Source organism: Eucalyptus grandis, chromosome 10 (genome assembly GCF_016545825.1).
Source record: "Eucalyptus grandis isolate ANBG69807.140 chromosome 10, ASM1654582v1, whole genome shotgun sequence".
NCBI lineage: Eukaryota > Viridiplantae > Streptophyta > Magnoliopsida > Myrtales > Myrtaceae > Eucalyptus > Eucalyptus grandis.
The window spans coordinates 9,276,067-9,288,593 of NC_052621.1; the positions used below are offsets into that span (position 1 = coordinate 9,276,067).

At 39.7% G+C, this 12,527-nt stretch overlaps 2 protein-coding genes and 1 long non-coding RNA gene across 3 annotated transcripts; 1 reads left to right on the top strand and 2 right to left on the bottom strand.

The window, feature by feature from the left end:
- Positions 1 to 4,851: 4,851 nt before the first annotated feature.
- On the bottom strand, positions 4,852 to 5,404 carry LOC108960077. Its single transcript, XR_001987824.2, has 2 exons — positions 5,273 to 5,404; positions 4,852 to 5,195 (listed from the first exon to the last, which is right to left on the bottom strand). It is a non-coding gene; the product is annotated as an uncharacterized LOC108960077 (long non-coding RNA).
- LOC104443982 (probable WRKY transcription factor 53) lies at positions 5,187 to 7,293 on the top strand. Its single transcript, XM_010057549.3, has 3 exons — positions 5,187 to 5,770; positions 5,889 to 6,017; positions 6,467 to 7,293. Exons 1-3 carry the CDS (start codon positions 5,448 to 5,450, stop codon positions 7,095 to 7,097), a joined length of 1,083 nt encoding a protein of 360 aa, XP_010055851.1. The 5' UTR covers positions 5,187 to 5,447; the 3' UTR covers positions 7,098 to 7,293.
- A 120-nt stretch (positions 7,294 to 7,413) lies between these two features.
- LOC104443980 lies at positions 7,414 to 9,742 on the bottom strand. Its single transcript, XM_010057548.3, has 4 exons — positions 9,286 to 9,742; positions 8,113 to 8,130; positions 7,831 to 8,009; positions 7,414 to 7,723 (listed from the first exon to the last, which is right to left on the bottom strand). Exons 1-3 carry the CDS (start codon positions 9,647 to 9,649, stop codon positions 7,831 to 7,833), a joined length of 561 nt encoding a protein of 186 aa, XP_010055850.2. The 5' UTR covers positions 9,650 to 9,742; the 3' UTR covers positions 7,414 to 7,723.
- Positions 9,743 to 12,527: the final 2,785 nt, after the last annotated feature.

Below are 12,527 nucleotides of genomic sequence, written 5' to 3' on the forward strand. Positions count from 1 at the left end.
ACTTACAAAATATGAACAAATTGCACGCATAGATGTTTGAAAGAGGATTTTTTTTTGGTAAGGCTCTTCATAAGATAGAAATAATTCAAATTTTAAAACCGAAACGTGTGTGACGGATGAAATAAAATTATTAATGTACGCAATTGTCTACTAATAGACCACATATAAATTAATTAATTGGGGATTTTGTAAAATAAAAAGAAAAGAAAAGAAAAGATTACAATTTTAGAATGCCCTTTGTGCTTTATATAATGGTTGAAGTAGCCTTTTAAGAAAATGGGTTCGTGGGCTGCTCTGCCTCGTTTAAGTTTAATCAGATACTGTTCCCAGAACCTACTCATTTGCATCAAGAAAAAAACCAAAAAAACGAAGTAAAAGAAATCATATTGCCAAAGAAAAGAAAAATCAGAAAAGCTAGTTCTGAAAGGAATAAAAAAAAAAAAAAAAATCGAAAGAGAGAAGATGTCCTCACCTGATGGAAGTATAGTGCCACTGGGCACAGGATTCGATAAAGGACAAGGACTCTTGCGGTCTCTAAAAGTTCACCCTTGAAAGACCCTTTTCGGTGTTCATTTAGCGTGGGCAATAATTAGAAAAGGCGTCGTTTTCCTCCTCGGTTTGCTACCGCCATTTTCCACAAAAACGCGGTTGCCATAAATCAAGGGTCGAACCGAATCCCGTACGGGAGCCGGACCCGTTCCGCCACGAATTTCGTTAGGGGTGGTGGTCCATTAGGTTTTGCATTTTGATGTGCACCACACACAAATGATGAGTTCAATTCAACTTTGAATGCAATGCAAAAGTTGAAAGTCAAAACCCTTTGGAGAAATGTAAATTATGTTTGATAAAAACTATTTGCGAATGGATTTTGAGTTCAAGTAGTGTTTAGAAAAAATAAATTACAATGGCCCTTGAATGTATTATTTTTATTTTTATTTAAAAGGACCCAAATTTTGTCAATGTCGGCGAAGGGCTACGGCCATTGGCGAGAGTCACGCAACCCAAGAAACTGCCGCCTGAGGTCGCAAGACCAAGGTGGCAGTTGCTTGAGGTCGTGTGACCTTTGGCGGAGGTCGCCTAGGTCACTCGCTGGCCTTTCGTTAGCCGAGGCCCCTTCCTTGCCCTATGCTAGCCAAATACAGCCTCGTTGGCTGCCATCGTGCAAATAAAATGAACAATTACAAAAGGGGCAAAACCGCAAAACTATAGAGTTAGTAATTGTATTTTTGAAAGAAAAAATATTTTAAAATTCTAATTTTAGCATTTCTGTAAATATTATTTTGAAAGACTAAGCGGGAGTAGCAGTATTCTCAATGCCAGTATTTGGCCAAAAATTATTTTAAAATATTTGCTAAATGCTTCCGCATTTTCTCAGGGGCCTTAGAGGCTGACTGAATCAAACGCAATCGAAGCGTGCCCACTGTTCTTTGTGGCCAAACAGGGAAACATTTATTGGGATGGCCACGAAAGTCTTCGCATCTCTGACGTTTGATGGGCGTCTTAGGATTTAGGAATCATGTCACGATACATAAGATCCACGACAGAGACAATGAGCATAATGAAATCTCTTGAGAAGTTGGTGAGGGTGGAATTCCACGGGATAAAAAGGTCGACTCGGTCCGCGTTCCCCAGCCGAAAAGAGCTGACGAAAAGCTTGTAATTATCGACTTTAGATCTTTTGACTAGTGGAGGTAAGTATACGGTTCTAGAAAAAGGCAAGCGCAAGCGCGTACGAAGTTGCTTTCTCGAATAAAAAAAGAAAAAAAAAAGGGTAATCCATACACCGATAAGTATGTGACGGGGCTGCAAAAGTGCAAACGATCCATTAAAAGTTTGACCAAAAATTTAAATTATTAGATAAAAATGTAATTTAATATTTAGCTATTCTAATATTTGTATGATGGTGCAATGGTAGCGTGTATTGATATTTTACTCAATTGCTCGAATACAGCTGAAAGAAAGATGGAGGTGGTTGTGATTTAAAAGGGAGGAAGGAAGGAAGGGGGAGGGGGGGTGTTTAATGGGTACACAGGTCCACCACAATTTGATAAGTTAAAATCTGACCCAAAAAAAAAAAATTGATAAGTTAAAAATAGAAGTGATTATTGAACGAAAAATAAATGTGACTCATAATTGAGTTTACTGGGTCAAAAGATGAGAGGATTGGATCCAATAGAATTAGAATTGCAAAATCGAAGGACCTCTCGTTCCTCATTCGAAATTAATTGAGAGGGACCTATTTCGCATTGTCCTCTTTCGCCCTCCACATGGCATGTGAAAACCATCTCGACATCGAGGCGATTACCAAATTAGGGGCCGGTCCATGTCTCGTGCAAGAAGTTTTCCTAATAAAAACGATCCGCACGGAGCTTGCTCAATCATAGAACTCGGGTGCATTCGACGTATCGATCGAGCTTTCTGCCAAAGGCAAATACCATCCACTTCCCGACTGTGATTGGTCTACTCCCATCCGCGTAGTTTTTACAATAGGATAACGCTTGCCTGCGTAGACCGGTTCCGATGTGCGCACGCATTAGCTTCAGCAATATCAGGTTTCTTTCTCGAAGGAAAAATGAACATTTATTGACCCGGTCTACGTTAATCCGTGTGAAATATGTCATGACATTATTGTTTTGAATCTTTTGAGTTTGACCCCTTTTTCAGACCTTGCTCCTTTCTTTGAAATATACTTTTTTTTTCCACATCTCATGATATGATACCCCTCGCCTTTTTCTGTATCCTCCACCAGAAGACTCTAGGAAGAGCTAATTTCAATGGTTGAATCGGTCCACTGTTATTAGTCCACGTAAACTGTTGTTTAAGGAGCCATAATTTTTTACGTTTAATTCCAACAGGCGATGCTGATGACACGGACGCCTTCTCGTCGCACGTCACGCACCTTCCTCCTTAGCAAAAAGAGCTGACAAAAAAAAAAACTTATAATTATCAACTTTAGATCTTTTGACTACGGAGAGAGTATAATGCTTCTAGAAAATGCAAGCGCGAGTGCGTACAAGTTGCTTTCTCCAAAAAAAAAAAAAAAAAAAAGAAATGAAAAGGGTAATGCTAGATATTCTGAGATTTTATATGTTGAAATTGATATGCTAATTAGGACATACATGATAACCATTTTATTTATGACTTCAGCTATTTTTTATTTTTGAAAATAAGTTTGAAATAAAAATCCGTTCGGTAACGCAATTTTATAAATTTATAGTCGAGAAATAAGTTTCGAACATAAACACGAAATAAAAATTTTCTAATTCTCTATTTCTGGAATAAAAAAAATAAAAACTTTTCTTATCGCTCGTTCTTGCTACTAGTCGGTTGCCCACTTATAGTCACCAACCATTAATTGTTGGTTGCCATCCAAGAGGGAGAAATTTTATATCGTTATTAAACGAATTTCTATCATGAGAATAGAAATTTTGTATTATTATCAAATGTGTATTTTGCTTAAAAACCTTTTCGGATAATAGAAATAGAAAAATTATTTTGGTTACCGTTTGTTCACTATTAGTGTGTGGTGGGCTATAAAAGTGCAAACAAGTTGTTAGAAAAGTCCAACAAATTTTTTTAAATCATTAGATGGAGATGTAGTTGAATATTTGAATATTCTAATACTTTATAATGGTGCAATAACAGCGTGAATTGATATTTTACTCAACCGCTCTGTTGTAAGGAAGATGGAGGTTGTTGGGATTAAAAAAGGGAGGAAGGAAGGAGATGGGGGGGGGTGTTTAATGGGTATCTACGTCCACCGCAACTTGATAAATTGAAAGACAGAAGTGATTATTGAAGGAAAGATAAACGTGACTCATAATTGATATTTTTCTTCAGGTACTCATAATTGAGTTCACCAGGTCAAAAGACGTGAGGATTGGATCCAACATAATTAGAATTGCAAAACTAAAGGATCTTTCATTCCTCATTCGGAATTAATTTAGAGGGACCTATTTTGCATTGTCCTCTTTTGCCCCTCACGTGCAAAAACCATCTCGACATTGAGGCGATTACCATCAAATTAGGGGCCGGTCTATGTCATGTGCAAGAAGTTTTCCTGATAAAAACAATCTGCTTGGAGCTTGCTCAACTATAGAACTCGGGTGCATTTGATGTATCGATCAAGCTCTCCGCCAAATATCATCTATTTCCTAACCATGACTGGCCTAATCCCATCCGTGTATCTTTACAATAGGATAGCGCTTACTTGCGTAAATCGGTTCCAATCCGATGCACGCACGCATTAGCTTCCGCAATAATGGGCTCCTTTTTTTAAGCAAAAAAGGACATCAATTGACCCGGTCCACATTAATCCGTGTAAAACATCTCACGGCACTATTGTTTTTGAGTCTTTTGACCCTTTTTTCAGACCTTACTCCTTTCTTCGAAATATATGTATATATATATATTTTTTATATATATTTTTTTTTTTTCCACATCTCATGATATGATACCCCTCACCTTTTCTGCATCCTAAACCGAAAGACTTTAGGAAGAGCTAATTTTAATGGTTGAATCCATCCACTGTTGTTAGTCCACGTGGACTGTTGTTAAGGAGCTATAACCTTTTCGTATAATTCAACAGGCGATGCTGATGACTCGTACGCCCTCCCGTCGCACGTCACGGCCCTTTCTCTCCTTTTGTCCCTTCATTGCTTTTACCGAGAAAAATCAAAGAACGCGGAAGCAGCATTGAAGATTCTTTTGGCCCTGACAGAACCTCCCCCCCATTCGTGACTCTGACCATTTTCTCTGCCAATCATCCTGTCACTCTCTCTCTCTCTCTCTCTCTCTCTCTCTCTCGCTGTGTAAATCACTCGACAGGTGAGAAAGAGAAAGAAAGGAAAGTGGAAAAATCAAGGAGAAATCAATAGGGAAAAGGCAATAACCAAAAAGAAAACCTTCCCCCCCGTTCTACAAGTTCAAGGAGTTGAATCGGTCAACATTTGGACCTTCCTCACTCTCCACTCCACTATTGTCTGACCAAAGACCAGTCCAACTGCTGAAAAACTCGGTTTCTCTCCAGTCAAAAAGTCAGACTTCCCGATCCCCACCCCCACATATATAATTCCCACTCACCCCCTCCTTATAATTCAAACCCATCACCCCTCTGCTTCTTGCAAGCTTCCTGCTCTCAACCTCACATAGCATTAGCTTGCTTCCTCCTCTGTCCTTCCATCTTAACCTCCACTCTGCAATCGCTCAGAAAAGTTTCATCATCTCAGAAACACCCAGAAAGGAAAAAAAAAAAAAATTTACTCTTCTGCACCTGCTCAGCTTCTTTGCTTCTGTAGTTTCGTCTCGTTGCTCTTTGCCTCCGCCATTCTCGTGCTTCCTGATTCATCTGGTGCCGACTTGCTTTTCATGTACCATTTGAATGTGCTGAGAAAAAGGGCGTCATCCAAGTCGTCGTGAGTTTTGCATTCACGTAATAAACACGAAGGATGGATGGTGGTTGGAGTTTCGAGCAGAAGACGCTGATCAGCGAGCTGATCCAAGGGATGGAGTTTGCAAAGGAATTGCGGGGCCACTTGACTTCGGCGCCTTCGACTGAAGCCAGGGACGTGCTGATGCAGGGGATTCTGTCGTCCTACGAGAAGGCTCTCCTGATTCTCCAGTGGGGTGGACCAATGCCACAGTCTCAGCCCGTCGTGGCGGTCTCTGGCATCCCCGAATCACCGCTCTCTGTCAACGGGAGCCCTCGGAGCGACGAATTCGAAAAGGGGATTGGCGATCATCAGCAGAACAGAGATATATCCAAAAAAAGGTGAGTTCCAAAATCATGCATTGGTAATATGGCTATAATGAAGATATATATCCTAGCTTTCTGGGTTGTCTTTTTGCTAAAGCTTATTGCATCGTGTTTTGCGTTTTTGTGGGGACAGAAAGCTGATGCCAAAATGGACGGATCAAGTCAGAATTAGTTCTGAGAATGGGCTTGAAGGACCTCATGACGATGGATATAGCTGGAGGAAGTACGGACAGAAAGACATCCTCGGAGCCACATATCCCAGGTAATCATGAATCTAAAATATTCCACAAAGAACTTAGGAAAAAACTATTCTCTCTCCTAGTCTACAAGTGCATGGATCAATAGCATTTAAAACCTATTTTTAAAAGATAAACCCTATTGACTTTTCAGCCGTTGTATGAATACGACAAACATCAATCAGAACGGGACCCTCCCCTCTCCAGCATATTGAACCTCTGCTAACCAAGCTTTGCATTTTAGTTCCTAGACCCATGAAAATGGAGTAAAAACCCAAGACAAACATTTACTATAGTCTATTTTGTTGAGATAACACTTCACAAAGCTAATAGCGGAAAGTAAAAAATCTCTAAATTGGGAGGGAAAAATACAATTTTCCCAATTAAGTGAACGAGAAAAAATAATGATCTTTCTGCTTTCTATTAAACAAGGTGATGGGCTATAAAATCTCACACAAAGGGTTTGCTTTTGCAGAAGCTACTACAGATGCACCTACCGTAACACCCAGAATTGTTGGGCTACAAAGCAAGTGCAACGATCGGATGAAGACCCCACAGTCTTTGAGATCACTTACAGAGGTACACATACGTGTGGCAATTCCGGGCCTTCGGTCCCATCACCAGCGTCCTCGGAAAAACAAGAACAGAAGCAAATTAATCACCAGAGCAATCATCATCAACATCTACAACAACAACAATCACAGGAGATGTTGTCAAAGTTTCGAGCAGGACTGAGGGTCGATACCAATAACTTGGACAACAATGAAAAGGCATACCATCCTTTCTCTTTCCCCTCAGCATCAGTCGGACTCTTGCAGATTGAACACTGCAGCTCCTCCACTTTGACAAACGTTAACAGCAGTCTTTTCGGGAGCTTCTCATCGACATTTTTCTCTCCATCAACCCCGGAATCATGTTATTTTTCCATGCACCAGGCAAATGACTTGGGGCAGGCCCACAATATGCAACATTTGGAGTCTGATCACAACGAGATCATCTCAACCAACACCTCGTCAACAAATTCGCCAATAATGGACCTTGAATTCTCCCTCGATCAAGTTGGGATTGACCCAAATTTCCCATTTGACACCTCGTTTTTCCCTTGATTCATCAGATGATAATAAAAACCAATATGAAAGGTAGGGAAGATGCAAATAGCCAGATAAGCTTTTGTAGCCATTGCCGCAGCTTGTATTTTAAGGAGTGAGGTTTTATGCTTTTTATGGGGAGGTTCTAAGGATACAAAAGAGCCTCCTCCATTATCAGCTAAAAGATCAGACCAGTACATTTATTTTCTTCAAACATTCCCAGACTACATATACAGATTTAACTCAGCCATAACTAAAGCAAAAGAAGTATACTTGACAGCAAATTGCAGCAATTATTGACACCACAGCAACTAATAAATTGCAGCAGCAAGTATGATCATAAATTTTTCATTGAATATGTTGTCAATGTAGTCTACAACCAACTCAGTAAGTAAACTATTTAGATTCACAGAAAGGAGGTCAGAGAATGTTACAGAGGGGCAAGAGTACACAACAGTTTAACCGGTCCTAAAAATTGCATAAGCAGACAATGACTGATCAACTAATTCCAGAGTAGGACTGATCCAAGAGCCAGTCAATGTTGAAAACCATGTTGCAAATGGAAGGTTTAACCATTGTGCTTTAAAATGCAACATTATGCGTGGCGTTATGACAGCATGGAATTGGAAATAGAAGCCTCGCATCTGCATAGAAGCAGAAATACAATGAAGTTAATATGGCAGATAAGAAGGTGTAGAGACCTGAAGATGATCACAGCACAGCTAAAACCAAAAGCTCAACTTCATTGTACCTATAAAGAAGACTTCTCTTCTAGGTTCCCCACTGTTGTGCTTTCTTTTGTCACTTTTGCTTTCCGAAGAGCTCTTCTCAAGCCAAGAACTATGAATAAGTTGGTCAAAGTGAGCAGTGATTCGGCACCTCCATGTAACCAATCTACATTAGATAAAGAAGTACCATACTGCACTTTTGCTGTCCCATTTTGCATGAAGATAAGGCAAAAAGTGCACATTAGACATCAATATATATCTCCAAGGGACTAATTCCAATTAACAGAAAACAAGGGAGAAACTACCATATATCCCAGCTGGGACTGCTCGGTTGAGGTGAAGCCATGAAAGATGAGATGAAGAAATCAGTACAGCAGAAAGAAAGCCAACTAAGGCACAGCTAAATTAAACTTCATCAATTGAACAATGTATCATGCTGAATTCAACCAATTGGTGGAAGAAGCCTAAGGAAGTTCATAAGCATTAAACATGCAGTAGTCCAGATACTGATGGTGTAGCCAATTACAGCAGTTAACCAAAGCTGTCATATTCTCTGGAATGGATAACAAAGTGCTAAAATCCCCGACTAGGTTGTCTCCTACTAAAAAGGATTCAAAGCTAACAACTGATCAGCTAGAAAATACTAACGGAAGTTAGAGAAAAAGGCCCATTAAAAATATAAGATGAAAATTGTCCCAAGGAGGAGTAAATCTGTACGAGAAAAGAAAGAAAAAAACTGAACTTTGTTAGTTAACAACTGGGATTGGGGTGAACACTTAAGTACCGAAAACATGTTTAGACGGTGAAGGCAGGCTAGAAGCTCAACCTTCGAAAAGTAATCACATTTTAGCTCAAAAATCAAAATGCAAAGCAAATGGCTGAATATAGATTAGCCTACACCATCACTTCATCAGAGGTGATGCTTCAAGTTTATTGATGCATTTGCACACATAGGTATACATGTTGATAAACACGGACAGACAGGGGAGACTTCACGATAAACCTATCATTTGGCAGAAGCTATGCCGCTAGTTGCGCAAACTAAGCATCTCTAATTCGGCCAAAATCAGATTTCTAATGGGGGCTAACCAACGCCGACCACTTATGATTTATGCTTATCATTATCAATCATCGCCATCACCTTCTTCGACTCGAACCATTCGGGTGTTAATTTTCCCCTTCATGCAAAAAAGGCTTCACTTTTCTCAGGTAAAAGGAACATCTAAACACCAGAATCATCAAAGAAACTTCAACCATTAGCCGCGAAAACACAACGGCCCTCGCATCAACCTAATCGAAAGCCTCCATTCACTCACTCCATCGCAACCTCCGCACTCCTTGTACAGCAGAAATTAAAGTCTTCCGTCTACCTTGAACGACAGCTAATACACAGATAAATGCCCCTAAAACGGAAAAGGAGAATTTCACGTATAACCGCAATGCAGACGCGCGCGCAGAGCAATCTTCCGGACACGTACTGGTGGCGCCGACGAACGCGAGCAGGAAGTAGAACCCGAACAGCGTCAGGCCCGGAGCGGACTTCGACTTCGTGATGAAGTACAGGAAGCCGAGGTACGGGAACAGGGAGAACGCGAACAGCTGCGTGGCGACGCTCCCCGAATCGACGGCCGGAGCCCACGGATCCACCGGCAGCAGCCACCCGCGCGCCACCGCCCTCCCGCCCCTCCGCCTCCCGTCCTCCTCGCCGGCTCGCCCGCGCCGGAACTCCGGCAGGCGGCCCCGCGAGGGAGGAGGCGGGCGCGCGAACGTCGGAGGGACGACGACGAGGAACGCCGGCGAGCTCCGGAGGAGCAGCGGGCGGGAGGGAGCGAAGCTGTTCATGGCGCGGCTTCGACGGAGGCGCGGGGAGCGGTGGAGCGGAAGCGCCTTTCGCCCGCGGCTTCTTCCTTATCGGGAGTCAACGATGTCGAGCTGTGCTGACCGTTGGATTGGTGAACCTTGTTCTTTGAAAAAAATTAATTTTCGTGAGTAAGAAGATTTCCTCATAAGTCTTCGATGCGTACGATATTTAGAAAATGGCACCAGTAATCTCTTTAACTTTGGCTCTAGGTATAATATAATTTAATATAATTTTTAAAATTTAATCCAATATATAATATGATTACCTGAACTTTTGATACGTATTCAGTATAGTCAATAAATTATATAAAAATATTTAACAATGTCCTTAAATTTGAATTAATTGAAGGATAATAAATAATCTAGAGATCAACTTGAAAATAACAAAAAATTTAAAAATCACATTAAATAAATTAAAAGTTGATTGACCACATTAAATATGGTTGAACTCTAAAATCACTTGGACAATTTTAAGCTTTAATCCATTTACATAATATGCCTAGATAGATTTTCATCTTTACTTTTCCCTCGAATCTAAACCATGGTTGGGCATATTTTATATGTTTTTTAATCTTTGATCAAGATGTTAATTTCAACCCATCTTCCGGCAAACCGTGACATTTAAGATTCTTTTTATGGTGCCAATATAGCCGAATGATTTTATGAAATTCCATAAATTTATTATATGATGATTGTTTTGAATTTGCCCTCTTAATTAAGAACCCAAACCAAACTCGAGCAGGGTTGAAAGTTTTGATTTGCCTATCCTAAACCCTTACTTCTGCCATTCTTAAGATAAACGATTCCACTATTCCATTTCAAGAAAAATGATATTTTTCTGTGTTGATAGATATCTGAAAAAGTTGGTAATTGTCAAAACTTGTTAGTCAAAAAATTTATCAGTTACCTAATTTCATGATAACTTACGACACTTTTATAAATCGCTAATTCCTTTTATTATTCGTAAACTACCAATTTTTTCTTCTCTTTTGCCAATTGTTAATGGTTTTTTTCTTACCAACTCTTTTTGGATTAAATAATACATTAGTTTTGAGTTATTATTATTTTTATTTACTTTCCTATGTTTATTTAATTTTTAGTCTGTCAATTTTTTTATCTTTCACCCCGTTAATATGTTTTCCTACGATCGCCAAAAACTTATGGACTCTCTATGAGATCACCAATATTTTATTTGCATGACTTATTAGTTTTTCCTCCGACTAATTTTGATTTATCAAATCTTATTCAAGCTTCTCACCCAAGTTTATTTGGCTATTTTCTCTTAATTTACCAACTCCTTTTGTAAGTACTTGCCTTAATTAAGAGTTAATGCAACTAACTGTTTTGCCTCACGAATATTTATGTTAGCTAGCTACCGTTGTTGTTGTTGTTGTTGTTGTTTTTTTTTTTACTTTTATTTTTACAAAACAAAATTCTCTTTTTATTTATGAACATTCATTTACCCTTTATTATCAATGCCATAAATGTGCCGACTATTATATGAAATTTACACTGTTTATTTGAAAGACTTGCCAATTTTTTTTTCTAATTTAGTCACCAATTAATTTTGGAAGTACGAACTCACATTTAAGCTTTATGTCAACTTTTATCTATTTTCTTTTAAGACGATACCGACTTCAATCAGAGCAATAGCAACTTTTCTCTAATTAACTCATCAAATAACTTTGTTTTACCAACTCTTATTTAAGTTAATTGCCAACATTTATATATTTACTTATCAACCAATTTTCTTATATCTGGCTCTAAAAAAACTTCTCTTATCTTTTTGTTACAGAACCAACAGAATTCTGCTTGTAAGAAAGGATAAACTCCTCACTGTAATTGCGAGAGATTAATTACTTTAATTACTATACTTCTAACCATCGTTTTCCTCAAGCGAGTTGCTCTCGTACCTCTCGACAGATAGGTAGCTGCTAGCTAGTTGGGCAAAATAACTATGCCGCCCGCACAACGAAATTTTCTCGAGCTTTCCCTATCATCATCTGCGTATGCTGCCATGCTCGCGACACTACTCATTTATTCTGATCTCGACGTGCATTTACTTCGGTCGCATGGGATTCGGATTCGTCCGTTGATCTCTTTCGAATTCAAACGGCCATGCACGATCTTGCACTGCATGGAGTGGATTTATGGTCCTGTCCTTCCCTCGCAGAAGCATCGATTTACGAAATGGACCCCCCCAAGCAAATTATTTAAAAAATTAATAAAGGAGTGTAATAATTTTCTCAACAAGAAGAATTGAATGCATATGAGGAGGCTACAAGATGAGAGAGAAGCAACGAGGCCAACGGATCGAGACCATGCTCTTAGTAATAACGTATGGAGGCATCAACGACACAAGTTTCTGTCCATCGACTCGGCTCTTCCCATCGAACGACCCATTTTATTTCCTTTATTACCGGACTTTTATTTTCGCAGTGAAAGAGTTCGTTTGGACGAGGAACGTTGATCGATTGTCGCCGGAATGAATAGCTACTTCAATTAAGAAAAGCGCGCGCTTTTTGGCTTGACTAGCAGCATTACTTTATGTAAAGAAAAGGCTTGGGTTAAGCAGACGAAGACTTTGGTAGATACGTTAAAAAACGCTGATGAGTCAACGGAGAAGAGATAATGGCTGGGGGGGGGGTTAGGTCTTGGTTAGGTAATTTCACGAGAAACGTTGGAGTCTCTCTGTGTCTCCCATGCAACCATCCGCTAAGACAAAGACAAGGAGCTGCTTTTTAGGTCAAGAAAAGGAGACACGATCGAGGTTGAGCTGCCTCACCAATTCCGCCATCGTATGTACACACTGAAATCCACTTATCTACGTCATAAACGACTTAGAAAAAAAAATCTGACG